This window comes from Mastigoproctus giganteus, chromosome 6 (assembly GCF_048544385.1).
Source record: "Mastigoproctus giganteus isolate SK-2022 chromosome 6, ASM4854438v1, whole genome shotgun sequence".
Lineage (NCBI taxonomy): Eukaryota > Metazoa > Arthropoda > Arachnida > Uropygi > Thelyphonidae > Mastigoproctus > Mastigoproctus giganteus.
Window position 1 is genome coordinate 80,063,646 of NC_143580.1, and position 21,287 is coordinate 80,084,932.

At 38.5% G+C, this 21,287-nt stretch overlaps 1 protein-coding gene across 1 annotated transcript in view; it reads left to right on the forward strand.

Annotated features, from left to right (window-relative positions):
* LOC150084430 (uncharacterized) overlaps positions 1–21,287 on the forward strand; it is a 256,526-nt gene that overhangs the window by 20,878 nt on the left and 214,361 nt on the right. Inside the window, exon 4 of the mRNA XM_090376228.1 lies at positions 106–234. Coding sequence (XP_090232354.1) covers positions 106–234 — 129 coding nt within the window. The remainder of the gene's footprint in view (positions 1–105; positions 235–21,287) is intronic.

Genomic DNA, 21,287 nt, shown 5'->3' on the forward strand with positions numbered 1-21,287 from the left:
GTAAATAAGTTCAGTTGATAGTTAATGTATTCACTGCTCTGCATCTTGAATAATTTTAATATCATGTGTTGTTTTTATGCCCTAATTAGATTTTTTTATTTCTAGGATACAGATGGAATTAAAAAAATTCCTGGTGCTTTAACAGCAACTTACTCTGTAATTCTGGATAAAATGGGTGATTGTGCATTTGGTGTGGGAGATATGACAGTTCATAATGAAATTACATATGATCTGGTAAGAGAAATTTGAGTAAATCAGCTAGTTATCAGTTTTTTTAAATCCAAGTATAACAAAAATCAGTGGCACATTATTTGCTTTTTGACTTTTTTGTCCCACAACAACCTTTTCCAATATGCAGTAATTTATTATTGTTGCTCTTACATTATTTCTCCGATTGTGGGTTCCACCCCATGACTGGTACTGCTACCAAGTACATAGGGTGGTTGTTATATCTGGTGTTACTGTTGGTCGAGGAACTCTTTATCCTACGGGTGTTTAGGATTGCGACTTTTTGGAGTTCCTTCACCCTTTATTAAATAAAAAAATTGATCAGACCCCTCAATGTTAAACCTGAAGTAGGATGACAATATTTTTAGCAAGGAAAAAATAGCATTTTATAAATTACATAGTAGAAAATTTTATTCGACTACTGAGAAAGGAATAAAAAACTTGTTTCCATTATGATTTACACATTAAAATAATTTTTAATTTTACACATTAAAATAATTTTCCTCCTATTGATATTTATTCAGCCAACAGGAGAAGAGAGATGTGGGTTACGTGGTAATACCTAAATACTAAAATATGTAATAGAAGCTTGTTTTGCTGTGGTAAAACAAGCTTCTGTTTAAGCACTGTGTTTATCTAACATGACCACGCAGTACCATGCTTGATTGCCATATATAACGTATTTATGTATTCATAGCAGAGGAAGAGACACACACACAGTGTCGAATGCTTCTGTATTTTATTTTACTTTATCAAAAGAAGCAAGTGCAGTGAGCAGTGGGCAAAGCCCCCTAGTAAACATTAAAATAATTGTTTAATAATTTAATTGAATACAGCAAAAACAACAAATCAAATTCTTAAATTAAGATTACAAAACAAACACTTAATGAGAAGGATGAGCTTCGATAACTGATAATATTTGATCCATATTTGAAATTGCTAATCTCATGTCATCTTCTGGAATGCTGTTTTGTTTTTATAACTGACATATAGGTTAGTGCAAAAGCATAATTTTAACATAGCCATCCACCAACGTAGTTAAATTAATTAATTAAATTGGCATCGTTTTAATTATATCTCATATTGTGAATGCCTTCACAATGAGTTTCCATGGTATTGTACTACCTCGAATAAGTAAACTTCACCAGTGAAGAAGATCACTGTTATTTATTCTCAGCGGATACCACCCAGACAGCACCATTTAAAAACTTGTTGGCTTCTCTTCGGTGGGTGGGCAGGTACCCTGGTGTCGCAGTAGTGACAACCCAGTTATGAAGTATAACTTCACGATATGAGAGATGCCAATACTTCATAACTGGGTTGTCACTACTGCAACACCAGGGTACCTGCCCACCCACCGATGAGAAGCCAACAAGTTTGAAATGGTGCCATCTGGGTGGTGGTATCCGCTGAGAATAAGTGACAGTAGTCTTCTCCACAGGTGAAGTGTTACTTATTCAAGGTATTACAATACCATGGCAACTCGTTTTTATAACTGACATATAGGTCATGAGATATAACAAAAATGATGCCAATTTAACTAATTGATTTAACTACTTTGGTAGATGGCTACATTAAAATGATGCTTTTGCACTAACCTATATGTTAGTCATTCTACCTCGTAGCATGAGGCCTTTGCCCTTAATTATTTTTATAGTTTTTATAACTGTTAATTTTGAGAAGCCAACCTCACATAAATATGTAGACCTGAAAGGTAGCAAGGTTTATATTGCCATTTTTGATAATTCCCGATACTCATCTCAAAGAGAAAGCCAAAATTTTCACAAGTTGTAGTCTTGAAAAGAGCACGTAATGCTTCTTAAGCAACAGGTCAATGACATCTTCCTTTTGCTGAATGGTAATTTTGGGGCATGAAGAAATTTCAAAAGCAAAGGGATCACAAATCCAGTACAACTTTCTATTTTTTTTTCTGGAGATACATTAAATTGTTTTTTTTTTTTTTTTTTTTTTTTTTTCGGTAGTTGTTGGCGCATCGGCTTCTGTGGCCATAATGCACCTCCCAAGGTTTTTGCAGTACTTTGATCCAAGCCCGAGGTGGGATTCGAACCCGCGACCTTTGGGTTGCCAGGCAGGCACTTTACCCACCTGGCTAGCCCGGTCAGCTAAATTGTTTGTAAAAATTCTTAATTAGCATTGATAGGTAGGTGGCAATGATATCCTTAAACTGTAAAATGTCAATATTATTAACAAAATCAGAAAAACATGGGAACATTTCAGTATTATTACGGTCAAATTCAGTTTTCTAAAGATTAAGCTCCTTTTTTGAAAGCTTGCATTTTATCAGTGTATATTAATATATTTGTTCCCTGTCCTTGAAGACTTAAATCAATAAGTTTTTCAAATATATGAACAGGGTAACTGTTAGCATTAGTAGAGGCACCTGATGCAAGAAAGCAAGCTTATGCAGCATCAGCCAAAAAAAAAAAAAAAAAACCACTTCCACTTCACCCCTCTGTTCGTTCGAAATACCTGTCCAGCTGAGCCTTAAACTTATTTAGGCTATCAGCTTCCACGACAAGGGATGGAAGTCTGTTCCACCAACCAACCACCCGCTGGCTAAAAGCAAATTTCCGCACTTCTATCCTACATCTGTCTTTCCTCAGTTTGAATTTATGCCCTCTCAGGTGATTATTCTGAGCAAGAGGAAGAATCCCATCAGCATTGAGCATGCTCAAACCAATCAAGGCTTTATACACCTCTATCAGATCACCTCGCTGGTGCCTAGTCTCCAGACACTGTAATTTGCAAAACTTAAGCCTTTCTTCGTAAGAGCACCCCTTTGTTCCATTCACTAATCTTGTTGCCCTTCTCTGTACTCGTTCCAGCAGCTCTACATCCTTCTTGAAATGAGGCCTCCAGACCTATATACAGTACTCTAAGTGTGGCCTGACCATTGCCTTATACAAGGGAATAATCACCTCCTTATCCCTGCCAGAAAAGTTCCTATATATCATTGACAATACACCATGAGCTATTCTTGCAGCCTGTCTGCACTGCTCAGAGAACTTCATATCTGCCTGCACAACCACCCCCAGGTCCCTTTCATTCTCTACCACTGTCAGTGTAGTACCACAGAGTTGATATGTTGCTCTGGGGTTGCTGTTTTCCATGTGTAGTACTTTACATTTGTCAATGTTAAACTTCATTTGCCACCTCTCAGCCCATCTGCTCAACCTTTCCAGATCCTGTTGCAGCAGCATAGTGTCAGTAGTGTCCATGACAACCCTGCCTACCTTTTGTATCGTCTGCAAACTTCGACATTAAGCTTGATATACCATCATCAATATCATTTATAAATACAGAAAACAATAATGGACCCAACACTAAGCCCTAAGAGACTCCACTAATAACATTAGTCCACGACGAGCAGTGTCCATTGATTACCACTCTGTCTTCTCCCCCTCAGCCACCCCTTTATCCACAGCAGCAATTTGCCTCCAATGTCACACTGCTCCAATTTGTGCAGCAGTCTTCCATGTGCAACAGTATCAAAAGCCTTTCTAAGATCCAAGTATATAATATCAAAGTTATTCCCTGCATCCAGTTCCTGTTTTCCAAACCATTTTTGATTTATAAACAATTGGGCAAGATTCTGATTTTTATCCAATAAAAACAATAATACTTCATGTTTGAGGTCAAAAAGATGTCTCAACACTTTACCACTGGACAACCACCTCTCATACGTAAAAAAAGTGTTTCATGAGCGGATCCCATTTCATTGCAAAGTATAGTGAAAAGTCTGCTATTTAAGCTTCTATTTTTAAACTTCCAATAATGCTCTTAAAACTTTACAAGGAACTGCCATATGTTTCTTCTTGAAAGATTTCAGACCTTGTATGGCGTCAGTGTGTCTTTTGAAAAAGGATTCAGTGTTTTCCATTAGCTCTGGATGTTTTGTATCTGTCTTTTTAATTTAATAGGTTTCATGCTTTCGTTAGCCAGTTTTTCCTAACATATTATGCACACAGGATGCTGCTCATTATCAACAACACTGTAAGTGAAGCCGTACTTCATAAACTCTTGATGATTTCTATTCTTTTTCATTCCTTTTGATTTCGAATATGATGGCTCTCTGCCAGAAATTGGTGGTTGCATTACACTTTAGTGTCCAAATTTTCACAATACATTTCTTACCTTATTAGCTTCTGAAGTACCTGTAGCAACATTGTCGTCACTCCTCGGCCATTTTGTTTTGATTACCCTATTGTCCATGGTAAAATATATTTTTTTCTTCTTACAAACAATGATAATAACATGAAACGAGCAATATAAAAAGTATAAAAGTAGCAGAAGAATGAAAAACACCAAGTTGACATGAAAGCACCGAATTACGAAACAGAATAAAACATGTGCAACAGACTTTCTATATAGAATATTTACTGCCACCACACATTTGCATCTCTAGCATTTAGGCAATTTGAGAATTTGTGCTGTAAGAAACACAAATTAAGAGTGAAAGGGATTATCGTTCAGCAAGTGTACTGAGAAGCATTAATACATACTGAAAAGTCGCACTAGTCAGCTGCTTTATGTGTGTGTATCCATAGCCAGAGAGCAAGTTAAGGAGTATTCACGATGCAGACAATAATAAAGAATGTCACCCTAACAAAATAAAGAGCAGCAGCAGGGTTCATTCATATTTCAGACTTAGAGTAGTGGGTCTGTACATCTGCAGTATTGAAAAATGTAATTTTAGCAGCAGGTGTTTTAGCTTTAATGTACACAACAATTAATTTTGGATTAGGAAGTCACGCACCACTGACATATGCCAGTGGTGCGTGACTTCCTAATATTTTACTTACGTGTACTTCCTCATGGGTTTTCTGGAGGTTGCCAGTGTTGGGATTGTCTTCTTGTCTGTTATTATGGTGTGGTCTCAGTACAGCTTGTGGGTTGGGGTCTCAGTACAGCTTGTGGGTTGGGGTCTCAGTACAGCTTGTGGGTTGGGGTCTCTAGTACTGCCTGGTGTTCATACTTGTAATACTGTACACTTTCTTTGATTAACTGGTATTTCCTCACTAGCTTCTGATGTATTATCCTGGCTACTTGGTCATGTCTAAGAGTGTACTCCGTCTGGGTGATCACCTTGCATTCTGCGGTGATGTATTGGATCGTTTCTAAGGCCAGATGGCATTGTCAACATGTGTCATCTGACACTCCGTGCTCTTTGGCAGTGTATTTTCTATAGTTTCTGGTGTTGATTACCTGGTCTTGGATGGCAAGCACGAATCCTTTAGGCTCGGATCAGAGTGTCCGGCTTGTGAGACATGCATTGGAAGCCATTTTATCTATATGATCTTGATGGAGATCATTGTAGTGTCTTCTTTGCCCACCTTTCTAGCTTCTTTGTGCCATCTGGGAGGGAGAGGACTCCTCACTTAGGTTGAGTGGGATATGCTTCCTGTCTATCTTCATTATGGCCTGGTAGAGTCTTTCTCATGATATCCTCCAGCTCAGTGTTAGTCCAATCCATGATCCCGAAGGAGTATGTTAGCATTATTGTTGGTGGCTTTCTTGAATTTATTCAAACTGCCCACTTTCACAACAGATTGAAGTTTGTTCCAACAATCAACCTTCATGCATCTATCCTGCAACCATCATTCCTTAATTTGAATATATGCCCGCTCATGTGTGTAGTCTCAGCAAGAGGAAGAATGCCATCAACATTTAGCTTACTCAATCCATTCAAGGCCTTAAACAGATCAATCAGATCTCCCTGCAGGTGCTAGTTTTCAGATGCTGCAAGTTTCAGAACCAAAGCCTTTCCTGGTAAGAGGTCCTCTTTTGTTTCCTTCACCCATCTGGTTGCCCTTCTATGTAAAAACTGGTCTAATCCTTCTACACAAACTGGTGCAGTATTGACAAATAATATTAATAACATTAAACCTTAGGATACAGTTTAAGCCAAATGTTCCAGGCTTGTTGCTGATGAGGTGTACTTATCTTAGTACAAGGGTTTTCCAAAAAGTAAAGTAACACATTTTTTCTCTCGATGATGTTTAATAATACAAATTTGAAATTACACACCAAGAAATAAGTGAACATGCACTACTTCTCCACAAAGTCTCCAGTTTTATGGATGCACTTGTCCCAATGATGGATCAGCTTATCAATACCAATACTGAAGAAGTTTGTGCCCACATGCAGTAACCAACATCGCACTGCCTGATAAACACCCTCATCCATGGTGAAATGCTTTCCTGAAAGGTGTTTTTTCAGAGGGCCAAACAAATGGAAGCCTGAAGGTGCTAAGTCTGGGCTGTAGGGGGGGGGGTGACAGAGTTTCCCAACGATTTCGGCCCAACCGCTCACAAGTGGTGTGGAGTTGTGTTGTCGTGCAACAAAATCACGCTGCTTGTCAGGAGTCCTGGTTTGCGTTGACTTTGCGTTGGCTTTCAGTTTTTCCAATGTTGCACAGTAAAGCTGTGCACTGATTGTTCCTCCCTTCTGCAAGAAATCCACCAACAGAACGCCTTAGCGATCAGTTGGTGGATGGCCACACAGAAGGGAGGAACTTTTCGGATACTGGGATCAGTTTTGAATTTTTTGCACACAAGAGATTGTGGATGTTTCCAGGTCATGGAGTCTTGTTTGCTCTCCTGGGTAAAGTGATGAACCCAATTTTCATTTGCTGTGACTATGCGAGCAAGAAAATCCTCTCCTTCATCGCTATATTGCAACAGGTTCTCCAGACACATCCCCATATGTTTTTCTTTGAACTCCTCTGACAATTGTCGGGGCACCCAGTGGCAGCAAACCTTTCGAAAGCCAAGGACATCATGAACAGTCGACTTACTCATGTTCACTATTTTGCAGTTTCACTTGCCTGTTTTCAAGAACGATGCCCGTAATGCACGAAATGTTGTCTTCTGTCTTGCTCGATGAAGGCCTACCCATGCGATGTCGATCTTCAATGTCAGCACGGCCTGCTTTAAATTCATTGCACCAAAAACACACCTGCTTGTTTGTCATTACCTTTTCGCCATACACAGCAACCAGTTCACGGTGAATGTCACTTTGTGAAGACCCTTTTGCTTGCAAAAAGCGATAACGTCAAGAACACCTGTTTTGGACCACACTCGCATGGTAGCCGCCATTTTGCAACTGGAATCTGCTGTGAGGCAACAGTACTACAACACTACACTGGTGGTCTTTTTGAACATTATTAACCAGTCTATCTGCCCACCACATTTCATTTCATTCCCTTTCACCATTATTAAGAAAAAAAATGTGTTACCTTACTTTTCGGAAACCCCTCGTACATCTTATTATATCTTAGTATATTTCCTTGCTTATTAGTGACTGGTCTGTATTTGAGGAACTTTGCTCTAGTGACCACTGGACTATCACCTTTTCTATAACCTCTAATTACAATGTATTTAGTCCTCTTCTTCAAGATCTCCAACACTTCTTGTTAAAGCGAATTCTGTAGGATCACTGAAGCATCTATTAATTCTGATTTCCTTTCTGACTCTTAGGTTTTCTGAACACTTATTCTGCACCAATCTCACATCCTTTCTGATTTCTCTATATAGTGTCTGCTCCCATGCTTATAGAAAAAGGTGCTCTCTAAACAACTAACACTCCTGTGTCGCCATCTTCATCACAGAAGACGATACCGGAGACGTTGGCCATCCTCTGAGGTTGATTGCCTTACGTAATCAACCCAGAAGGCTGAAGGAGATAGTGGAACTTCATCATCTGAGCCTTCAACGAATCTTATTCACTTTGCTGGTGAAGACCAGGTCTTCACCAGCAAAGTGAAGAACTTCAGCACTTCACCAGCAAAAAGTTTGCTGGTGAAGTGCCACAACCAGGTCGTGCCTGGTTGTGGCAGGCAAGACCTGGTTGTGGCCCAAGTTTGCCTCATTGACTGAAGTTTCCTTTCCCAAAGGATTTCTCTGTAACATGCTATACTGTTTGATAGTATTTTACCCACTGTAGAACTTCTTTCAAAATTGGCGTCAATCCTCCCAAAACCTGCCACTACTGTATCAAGTTAGCCAGCTATTGTTCTAAATCCTTCGTTGTCATTTCAGCAATGCTCACTGGATCTTCGTCAGGAGTAGATTCCATCCCAAGAAGTGTAACCTCTTTGTTCATCTACGAAAAGCAAGTCCTCATCCGTTAAAGGCTTATCATGAGATGCCAGCAATTCAGCTACATCTTCAGGCTCCAGTTTCAGTTCTCTTGCCATTTCTACCACATTTGAAGTCACTTCCTCCACTGAAGTCTCAAACCCTTCAATGTCATCCATGTGGGTGGGAATCAACTTCTTCCAAACTCCTTTTAATGTTGATATTTTGACCTCTTCCCACGAATCACGAATGTTCTTAATGGCATCTAGAATGGTAAATCCTTTCCAGAAGGCTTTTAATTTATTTTGCCTAGGCCCATCAGAGGTATCACTATCAGGCAGCTGTAGCCTTAACAAATATCCATCTTAAATAATAGGACTTGAAAGCAGCAATTACTCCTTGATCCATGGGCTGCAGAATAGATGTTGTGTTAGCAGGCAGGAAAACAACATTAATCTCCTTATAAATCTCCATCAGAGCTTTTTGGTGACCAGATACATTGTCATTAATCAGTAATATCTTGAAAGGAATTTTTTTACTAAGCAGTAATCCTCGACAGTTGGCTTAAAATATTCAGTAAACCATGTAATAAACAGATCTGCTGTCATCCAGGCTTTGTTGTTCGATTAAAAATACACAGGCAAGCTAGCTTCAGCATGAGTCTTGAGGGCCCTAGGATTTTCAGAATGGTAGATGAGCATTGGCTTCAACTTGTAGTCACCAGCTGCATTAGCCCCTAACAAGAGAGTCATCCTATCCTTAGCTTTGTTGTTGTTATTTGTTTTTTAGGAGCATAAAATTAAGGCCATATTGCTCAGAGAATATGCGGTGGTCATTCCTTGACCTTTCCGCATCTTCCGTATTTGGTGGCGACGGGCTCGAACCCCGGTCTAATCAAGAAGCATGTGCTATGCAATGCTGCCCTTCCCACCTGGCTACGGAGGCGCCTGCAGTTTTGAAGCCAGGCATTGACTTCTCTCTAGCTGTGAAAGTCCTATACAGCATCCTCTTCCAATATAGGACCATTTCATAGACTTTGAAAATCTGCTGCTTAGTTTAAGGTAACTGATGAAGGTGGCTACCACCTTCATCAATTACCTTAGCTACTCATCTGGATAGCTTTCTGCAGCTCTAGATTAGCACTAGCTGCTTCACCTTGCACTTTTACAGTGGTGTCTCATGACTCTGATGTATGGAGGTGCTGCTTCTTAAAGTTATATTAAATTGCCTTGGTTATAAGACATGTAGACATAGATGGTAATAATAATAATCAAGTTAAAAATACTATAAAACATTAACTGGACACTTACCATTAACAGACTTGCGTAATCTCAATTTTATTTAAAAATAAAATCTATTCTTCAGTTTTTATTTGTTGAAAATAGATTAATAACTGTTTCATTCAAGTTTGGTGCACTGTTCAAATTGGCACTGCTCACTCCTCAGTTCTTTCGACTCTAAAAAAAAAAAAATGCATGTTGGCAACCTGCCAACTAGGCATTGACTCAACCACTGTGGCAAAAATGTGGAACTGTGTAGTCCACAGTTCCACCTACTTTTAACTTCAGTGTTGAAAACAATTTCATGTTTTTATTTGTTTATTATTAAATGATTATTGGAAATAGAGGATGAGTATACTATATGCGGGACCTGTTATTGAAAATATTCATTGCATTGCATTGTTGTTCACAAAATTTCATATAACTCCGCTGACTGTATATTTAGATTTAAAAAGCTGGGGGTGCTACAGTTCCTATCAACGAGCCACCCCTGCACTTTGTTGTTGTTGTGGAGATGGCTTCTTTCTTAAACATCATGAACCAACCTTTGCTAGCTTCAAACCTCTCTTCTGCAGCTACCTCGCCTCTCTCAGCCTTCGTAGAATTGAAGAGAGTTAGGGCTTTGCTCTGGATTAGGCCCTGGCTTAAAGGAACATTGTGCCTTGTTTGATCTTCTATCCAGACCACTAAAACTTTCCCCATATCGGCAATAAAGCTGTCTTGCTTTCTGATCACTTTCATGTTCACACTGGAGCAGCAGTTTTAATTTCTTTCAAGGACTTCTCCTTTGAGTTCACTACTGTGCTAACAATTTGGCGTGCTAAACCTAGCTTACGGCCTACCTCAGCATTCCTTTCTCACTAAGCTTTATCATTTCTAGCTTTTGATTTAAAGTAAGAGGCTTGTGACTCTTCTTTCACTAGCACTACACTTAGGGGCTATTGTACTGTGATTAATAATTACAATAATAACAATAACACAAGTAAAAAGTTTGAAAAATTTTGAAAATTGCCAGAATACGAAGTGAGACACGAAGTGCACAAATGCTGTAAACAGACTGAGCAAGGGTAACAAAATGGTGCCAATTAACTCGCTTGATTCAACTTGGAGACAGCTGATGTGCGCACCACTGCCAAAAACCTCCTTAAGAGCAAGGCAAGCACCAAAAATAATAAAACATGAATATAATTGAAAAGTGCCATATTAGCAAAGCACTCTAAAACAGAGCATCTTAAAGCGAGGTACGCCCTGTGTTAGATGTTCTCTTGCCTACAGTAATCCAGATAATGATTTTCCTGAGCATTGCCAAATTCGTATTGATAACTATATGCACTCTTCCATAACTGCTACTGATCCCTTCACTCAAACTGCAGTTAATCTTGCTGTTACTAAAATAAATAGCTCCAGCTGTCCTAGTTGAAGGAATTTTTATTAAGAGGTTTCATACACTTCATATGACTGTCTTACCAACATTATATAATAAATGTTCGAATGAAGATATATTTTTTGGTGCCTCCGTAGCCAGGTGGAAAGGAGCAGCAGTGCGTAGCACACGCTTCTTGATAGACCAGGGTTCGAGCCCGTCACCACCAAATATGGAGGATGCGGAAAGGTCAGGGAATGACCACTGCACATCCTGGAGCAATATGGCCTTAGGTGCTAATGCTCCTAAAAACCAAATAACAAACAAACAACAACGAAGATATATTTCCTTCAATTTGGATGTCTTTTCTGCTAAAATTAATCTCTAAATTATCTGGTGCAACAGCAGTGATTTCATTGCTGTTGCACAAGATAATTTAGGGATTAATGGGACAGAAAAGACAAAAGGACAATAGGTCATCCAGACATATTGCCCATCTGTCCCGTTTAGGCAAACTTCTTGAACAGTTGCTCTCTGTGAGGCTCACTTCTCTTTTCATAGACAAATCACTTATCTCTGATCAGTATGGCTTTTGCCCAGGGCATGGCACTGAGGAAGCTCTGGTTGAGCTTCTCTCATGTGTCCAAGATTGTAACTCCAAACATGCTTTGCCATCTACTTCAACTTCACCAGTGCCTTTTGACTTTGGTGGCCGTTTATTTGCTTGGTTGCATCAAACATCTTGTGCAGTCTCTTTATATAATCTAACTAAAAGCTACTTCAGAGACTGATCTGTTACTGTTTGCTCAGGCTCCAGCTCCATAATTAGGTCTGACATTTGTGGTTGGCCAAAAGGTTCAGTGTTAGGTCCACTCATCTAGAACCTTGTTCTAGATGAGTGGCTCCTTAGGACTGCTTATAACATCTATAAACTGGCATATGCTGATGATGTTATGCTGCTTGTAAAGGATCTTCTCATTCCTCAATTGAATCTGATCCAAATGCTATTATGACCATTTATCTCAATGGTGTACCATCAACAAGTTGTCTATTTCATCAACCGAGACTATGATGATGATGATGATGATTCTAAAGGTATTGCTTGAGCCTTCCTAGCCTCCAGTGGTTAAACTTTCAAATAAGTCATTGTCTTTGGTGACCTTTCATAAATTTCTCAGTATGATCATTGCCTCCAAACTCAAACATTTGGCATATCTTCTTGAAAAAATCAAAAATTATACATCCATGCTGATCCGCATTTCCAATCAATCTTCGGGTTTTGAATCATTGCTCTCTGCATCTCATGTATAAAGCTGTATTTGTACCTAAGGCACTGACAACTGGTTTTGGCATGCTTGTAAAGTCAGTGTGAAGAATAAGCTATCTTCCATCCAATGGTCTATGCTTATGGTGTCAGGCCTGCAGAACTGTATCAACCCAATCCCTGCAGGTCCTTAACAGTTGTTTGACCCTTGATTTATTGCTTATTTTCCATGGTATTAGTTTTTATATAAGACATGGAACGTCTGTTAAATTTTTGGGTTTTACAGTTAACACTGCCACTGATTCCAAGGTTACAGTCACATTGCTGGGAGTTTGATTTTGTGGTGGCAAGATAACTGGAATAACTCCCCGAAGGGGATAAGTAACTTACAAATTTATTCACAAAGTGTTATTTTTGCATCTGTGGAAAATAATTCTTGCTGGATTACTCCAAACTTATATATATAAGTTTACAAGCAGCATATATATAAGTAGACGTGCGGAAATTTGCCTTTAGCCAGCGGGTGGTTGGTGGGTGGAACAGACTTCCATCCCTTGTTGTGGAAGTTGATAGCCTAAATAAGTTTAAGGCTCAGCTGGATAGGTATTTCGAACGAACAGAGGGGTGAAGTGGAAGTGGTTATTTTTTATTTATTTATTTATTTTATTTTTTTTTTTTTTTTTGGCTAATGCTAATACTTAAGAGCTATCTGTGGTGAATCTACACCAATATTTAAAAGATAATTTTAAGCTCTTATAATATTATGCCTTGTTGCATTCGGATTTATTATATTCTTAGTCAGTTTTATTCATAGAGGGAATTTCATATCTATGGGATAGAATTATTTAATATAACTTAATGATAATCAATCTATAGTAGAATAGATGTGTGGAATAATGTTTGCCTTTAGCCAGTGGGCAGTTGATTGCTGGAACAGACTTCCATCTGTTGTTGTGGAAGTGGATAGTTTAAATAAATTCACTGGATGGGTGAAATGGGAAAGTTTTTTTTTTTTTTTTGGCTGATGCTGTATAAGCTTGCTTTCTTGCATCATATGCCTCAACTAATGTTAATGTTGTATAATTTCTCACTTCTTGGCATAGTTCACTAAACGGTAAACTGGCTGAATTTCATCTTACAGCTTTACCTCTGTGTATTTGTAACAATACTGGAAATTGGGACCATGTCCTTTTCCATTGTCACCTGTATGCAGATTTACGGCTGCCTATGACACACCTTTTGCCTTCTCTTGCTCCTGGTTAGGAAGAAACTCTGCTGAGCTCCAAGGAGAGCTTTCTACTTCTTCAGGACTTTACTACCAAGGCTTTCCTTCATGCTGAAAACAACTGCTTGCATTTAGACAACCACCTACTGGCCACTGTTGATGCTTTGATCCAACTACATTATTCATTCGCATGGATCAGCCTATGCAGGGAACTTCACCAACCCTGGACTGTAGATGATGATGCTGACACACTGACATTATCTACTGAACTATTCTCTTTTGCCCCCTTCCCCCTCTCCCTATCCCCACCTTGGTCCCCCCCCCTCTTCTTTCCTGGCCTTCTGCTTGAAGTGGGATTTTGCTGGTGCCCAGGTTGAAGCTCCTGGGCAGAGAATTATTGTCCACTGGTCACACACTCCACCAGTGGATTTTTTTTTTTTTTTTGCCTCTTCATTTTTTTTTTTTTTTTTATTTTACTTTACTTTATCTTTTTGAGGTTCTGCCTGGGTTTTGGTTCCCTGGGTATGAAATAGCTGGTATCCATGGTCTCGTTTTCCGCCAGTGGATATGGGACCTTTTATTTTTTATCATATTTTTTTAATTAATTAATTTTATTTTTATTTTTTTTATTTTTAATGATCCCAAAGTCACTTTGGAATTTAGCAAGGGATAGTTATGACCTCGATTCATGCTTAGTTGTGGCCCTCCTCCTCATGGTGCAGATGGACCCATTGGCAGGCTTTCCAGGTGATTGCCATTCCTGGTGACAAAGTGGCCAGAAAAACACAACACGCATACCCTGCACAAACATAATATCACACACATTTCTGGCCTTTTACATAGATCTATAATCATTACAGTATCAAGATCTGTAATCATCAAGGCATAGTTGAACTAGTGTCCAGAGCATGGCTCTGGACACTAAGATACTATACATGTCTACATACCATTCTCTGCACCTATTCTAGCAGATTTACATCCTTCCTGAAGTGAGACCTCCAGACTTGTATACAGTACTCAAGATGCAGCCACTGTGGCCTTGTACAGAGGGATAATTGCCTCCTTATCAATAATATACAGAAATTTTGTTTGCAAAATTTCTGTATATTATTGCTTTTGTTTGCAAAATTTCTGTATATCATTGACAAAATGCAATGAGCCATCCTAGCTGCCTGTCTGCAATTCTCAGAGCAGGGCCACCGCATGGGTGTCAGCCACCCATGTGCAAACTTTCATAAGACTGCCCTCTACTAGAAAGGGGTTACAAAAATAATTAAAAATTGTATTATATATTTATTATTCTAATCACAGTACAACCAGTTCAAAGTATTGTTAAATATATCATAAAAACACACAGAAAAAATATAAATAGGTCAAAAAATAAATCACCCCAGGTAATTTTCCAAAGTAGTTTGCTGTCTTTACCTCTACTTTTATCTTTATGCTATCTAACTCTTGTATCTTATGCCTCATAATCTGTAGAGTAATTTGAAGGAGATTGAGGTACTATTGTTATTATAATTGTTGCCTATTTTTTGGGCTTATGCACTCGCTATTCTTTCCTCCTGTCCATTTTGCTACGGAAACAGAAATACTTGTGTAAATATTCCATTAATGTTTAAGAGTTTGGCTATCTGTAGGGCTAGCTGTTATATTTTGCCAGTCTGCCGTTCTAATTTTATATTACGAGTTTCATATTTATTTTGGTTATATTAGCTCATTTAGCTACTTAAATTTAATCTTAAAACTATTATGTATACTATATTTAGTATATATGAATATGGCGAGGCTGGCATGTAACTAGCAGAAACAGATAGCGCATGCTGTTATTGATGGCATATATTGAGAGGTGCTAGCCCCAGTTGACGTGCCTTTCGATGTAAGCCTTATTCAGTAATGACATTATGGTAATGTTGATTGTTTATTTTGTTAATATTGCAATTAGTATTACTTATTGAGATGGTTAGGGCCCTTTGTAGGTTATGGTTACACCTTTTATTTAAGCTTTATAGTTTGAAATAAAAATAAATAAATGTGACCACGTGAGGTACAAGAGTGCGGAGTTAGTCGACCTACATAGCCAAGTGGTCAGGAGCACGAGTGCAATAGCACACACTCTTTGAGTGGACCGGGGTTCAAGCCCGTGACTGCTAAATATGATTAACATTTGTGTATTGGTTGATTTACTGTAAACTCCACTGACCTGGTGGTCATGTTGGAGTATAAACAAGAACATTTTTTTTTTTTTTTTTTTTTTTTAGCATAGATAAGGTGTCAGTGGTTCAGTAGGTAGTAAAATTCTGAGCGTGATGAGTAAAAGGAAGGATTTATCGGACTTTGATAAAGGACAGATTGTGGCTGCTCAATGAGCTGGTGCCTCGATTTCCCAAATGGCTGAATTGGTGGGGTGTTCGAGAGCCGCCGTAGTTAAAGTGTACCAGGACTGGTGTCAGAATGGTCAAACAACGACCCAACGGCAAAGGTCAGCGAAAGGTTGACTTTGGAGGTGAGTGCTGGATCCAACGACTCGTACAGGCAAACAGGCACAGTAATGTTGAAAAGTTGACTACCCAATACAACATGGGCAAACCCGGAACAATATCTGGCATGACCATGCATCGCACGTATGGGCTATACCAGCAGATGACCCCCACGGCATCCTCTCCTAACCGAGGTTCATCGGCATAAAAGACTCACCTGGTGCAAAGAGCATGCAAGTTGGATGTTAGAAGACTGGAAGAAGGTGTACTGGTCGGATGAATCACATTATTTACTCCACACAGTGGATGGTTGTATGGATTTGGCATCAACAACATGAGGCTCTTGATCCATCATGCATGGTATGAAAAGTACATTACATGTATTGAAAACAATGGGACAGCACTGAACCCTGTGAGATGCCACTAATAACATGTCAATGAAGAGCAGAACCCATTTATAACCATTCTGTCTTCTCCCACTGAACCATCCCTTTATCCATAGCAGCAATTTGCCCTTAATACCACAGTGCTCTAGTTTGTACAGCAGTCTTTTATGTGTAACTGTATCAAAAGCCTTCCTGAAATCCAAGTACAGTCCATTCCGGTTATTTGGGACACATCAGGCTAGTGCATTTTGGCCCGATTAAGCGGCTGCCCCAATTATCCGAAGTTTCACGTTAATAGTTAAAAAATACAATGTACCGCCCCCTTTAAAATTGGTTCACTGTACAATCAAATCACGTTACGACGAACTCAACATAGTAAACTGCCCTTCACTACACGATCTGCAGTAAGTGCCGGTCATTGTGATCAAGTTTGTGAATTGAATTTTAATTCTATTAAACGGTGATTCTAATTAGCGAAAATAGGAGGAATGTTATCTACAGGCTACAAAAGCAAAGATATATTAAGCACAAATTTACTCTTTATTACCTTACCAATTAAAAAAATTAAATGACACGTGAAAATCGGAAGAATATACGTGATAATTGGAATAATTAATATGTACTGTAATATGTACATACTCACTAAACTAGTTGACATTTCTGTACACTAACATTTGTGGGTGAGGATTAAAATTTAAAATAGTAAAAAGATAAGCAATCAATAACAAAGAACACGGCACACACAAATTGCAAGTAACACAATACGTGCAAGTGAGAACGGAGTAACGAGTTACAAAGCTTTAAAAATAGGAATGAAAAGAAAAGCCGAAAATTAATTTTTTTTATATTATTGAAGATTTCATGATAGTGTAAACACATTTCACCATAATAACCCACAGAATTCCAGCTGTCGGTATTATCGCAAATTCAGTAAGATCGAGTTTACTGTCCATTTATGATAGATTTCACTAACAAAAAAGCCCAATAAACAGGTGACTGCTTATTGTTTTATGGTTGTGACTTCCAGAATTTCGACCGAACCACGTGGTACCGTCGGAGACAGTCGTAGGGTAATCTCCAGTGCTGCGGCATGCTGGGGGGGGGGGGGTTGACATGGCCTACAAGGCGATTATGAATGGAGATCCGGTTGTTAAACGTTTTTGAACAAGTTTTTTACGCTGAGAAAAAGAAGAGACGACTTCACCAGACTTTATTATTGAATACCTAAATAATCAATACAGCTGTTTTCTCATCTCTAATGATGTTACCTTTCATTAATAAAATTTTTGCAATATTTTTAATTTCATATCCTTCTAATTGGCTATCAACTGCAAATTGTTTATAGACTGTTTCTCTGGTATGCATTAAATTAAAACCCATTATAATTATACCTCAATCAGCATGGTTTCACAAAACTGGGGAAAGATACTCCCCCCCCCCCAGCAGTTATGGTCCTATATCTCTGACCAGCTGTTCAGGAAAAATCCTAGAAAATATGGTTCACATAAAACTCACCTGGATCATTGAAGATGAGGGTGCTATCTCATACCACCAATTTGGTTTCCATCATAACAGGTCTACTATGCTCAAACTTGAAATGCCTTTGTTGAAAAAAAAAAAATTCTGAGTTACCCAGAGAGAGAGAGAAATTGCCAAGAAAGAGAAGAATGATTATATCCAGTTCAGGACCCTGGGTGTACCAAGCCCATTCTCACCAGATGTGAGCCTCTGGCATGGTAATGTAGCGTTTGATATTAGTAAAGAATTTGACAACACCTGGAGATGTGGAATCATCTGAGACTGAGAGGTAAACTGCCTCGATTCATTCAGAATTTTCTCCCTCTCAAGAACTTTTAAGTAAAATATTCCCAGAATGCTTTGTCCATAATTCACATGCAAGAAGGAATACCTTAAGGTTCAATTTTAAGTGCAACTCTTTTTGCATTATTTACCAGTAACAACTTGAAACATTCCTACTACAGTAGAAATTTATGTACACTGATGATCTAGCTATTTCCTGTCAATCATGGCTACCATTAAAAAACAACTACAATTGACAATAACTAAAATTGAAATTTGGATAAAATGCAATGGCTATCAATTAACCAAGCAATATACTTCTGTAAATTGCAGTCTCTTCAACCAGAACTTGTCTTAAAACTGAAAAGGCATAGATATACCCGTGACAAATTCCATAAGATTATTAGGTTTAGTTTTAGACACCATACTAAATTTTCATAACATATTACCTACCTGCAAATTACATGCTTCCAGAAATTAAATATCCTTCATGCAGTATCCTCAGCATCTTCAGATGCCAACAAGCAGTCACTGCTGAATTTATACCATGCTCTAATCCAATCACATTCAGACTATGGAGCTAGAAATATGCTTTAGCTAGAAACAGCTTCTTACAATCTCTGAACACCATCCAACACACTGCCCTTCAATCTGTACTGGGTGCCTACAGAATCTTGCCAGTTCACAGCTTGTATATAGAAGTCCATAACCCCCTGCTTTATCTTAGAAGACAAAGGCTATCAAAATAAGAAGCCTTCTATCCCACCCTTATTGGGTATATCTCAACCAAACTCTTTGGCCAACACTGAATCTAAGCCTAATGAACCTAGACCTGCTGGGATATGCCTTCAAAAAATAATACATAATGGAAAATTGATCCCAACAAAATTTCTCCTTATCCCCCATGGGATAGATATGAGCTAGACATTGTCTATACTTTGCTTAATCGTCAAAAATACCATTCCATCACATAACATCCAACAGCTATGCTAATCATGCTTCAGAACATACTGGGAAAAACATAGTCTATACAGATGGTTCTAAATCCCAGTCACATGTAGGTGGAGCAGCTGTATTCCCAAAATCCCTTCCACTTAAGTACAGCATACTCTCTGAAGAATTATATGCTATCCAGCTTGCATTGACAAAAATATGTCAGCAATAATCACTTTCTGCATTAATATATTCTTATTTGCTCAGTGCCATCTCACCAATACAGGGTTAACATACTTCTTATCATCGCCTCCTACAGGAAATTGGAATTCTAATCAACCTCTGTCAAAAAAAAAAATCACTCCGAAAGAACTTGGTTGGATTCCAGAACACTGGAATAGCTGGCAATGACAAAGTAGATAATGCAGCTAAGTCAGCATCACACTTACCAAACAAAGCAATGATAGTCCCTTACACTGACTTCAGAGCAGTTATTCGAAGGGCAAGTGAAGATGAATGGGCCTAGCCATGGAGAAACCAAACCAACAATAAATTACATGAAATAAAACCTAATCCACAAATATTGGTCTCCAACATTAGAAAAAATCGCAGATAAGCCATAATGCTTGCTAGACTATGTGCGTTACAGCCACATACATCTTACACATTATCATCTATTAACTAATGGAGGGGCTCACATCTAGTGAGTATGGGCTTGGCATATCCAGCTCAGGACCCTGGGCCAAGTTCAAATTTCAGTAAAACACATTCTTTTGATATAAGACTACTTTGCTTCCAGAGTTTGGGTGCATTCTGATTATTTCATAATCAGAATGCACCTACTCTTCAACAGGTATTAGGTAACGCTACAAATCTAGAACTGTTTTATTTCATTCAGCAAATCGACTTTGATAAACAAATCTAACAAAATAGGAGTTACATTAAGAAACCGAGGGATACACTTGGCCTTTGAGGCCCTTGTGTAATAAAACCCTTAAACCACAACAACAACCCTGTTGCATTATGTTCAGCTGTAGTATACAGAGTGTTTCAAAAATGATGGTCAATAATTTAAAGGTGAAAAATACAAACTAAAATAAGCAAAAACGTCCCAGTGAACATCAGGCTGCAAACGAACCATTTTCGAGATAATGCACATTTTCTGTTAAGATCCACCAGTGACTATGGGAGCACTCTGGGAGGGTAGTCTGTATTGCTGAGACATGGTACACACTGGATATGGTAGGGGTACAGTAATTGGCAATGTAAAATTCGCCACACACTGCTATGACTCAATACATGCTCTTGCAGCGCAAACCTCCTTGATTTTTTTTTTTTTTTTTTTATTCTTTCTAACACCTTTCCTCAACATCAGGTATTATGCTTCTGGGCCTACCTCTCGTACTCCATGTGCAAAGCACCCATGTTCTATAAGGCGTTGGTAAACCCTGATGAATGTGCACCTGTTGGGCTGCTTTTGGTGGGGAAATGCTCCTTGGTACAAACGTGCAGCCTCACGTGCACTGCTGTTGGCTTTACCATATATGAAGTGCATGTCCGCATACTCTTTGTTGCTGTAACCTCTCCTCTTTCCATGTTGACTATCCTTTAACAAGTACTAGTATGCCTGCTACGTCTCAGAGCAGCATTGAGAGAGGGGAAAGGGAGAGAATGAGCATAACCTAACCTAAACAAACAAGTCAGTGGTGGATCCTAACTAGAAATGTGCAATATCTCGAAAACGATTCACTTAAGGACCCATGTTTACTATGCTTTTTTTTGCATACTGTAGTCTGTACAGTTCACCTTTAAATTATTGACCATCACTTTTGAAACACCCTGTATAGTGTTGATTAACAAACAGTACCAAGGGGGACCCCACCAGAACTGTTTTATTTCATTCAGCAAATTGATTTTGATAAACAAATCTAACAAAATAGGAGTTACATTAAGAAACCGAGGAAATCTTGTGTAATAAAACCCTTAAACCACAACAACAACCCTGTTGCATTATGTCCAGCTGTAGTATACAGGGTGTTTCAAAAATGATGGTCAATAATTTAAAGGTGAAAAATACAAACTAAAATAAGCAAAATAGCTGCTGTCCAGCTATAGTGAGGTATAAAGTTAATAATTTATCTTTTTTATAAAATCTGAAAAGATATATAAAATAGCATTAAAAATTAAAAAGCATTACACTTTAAAAAAAAAAAAATGGAAAAATTCTTA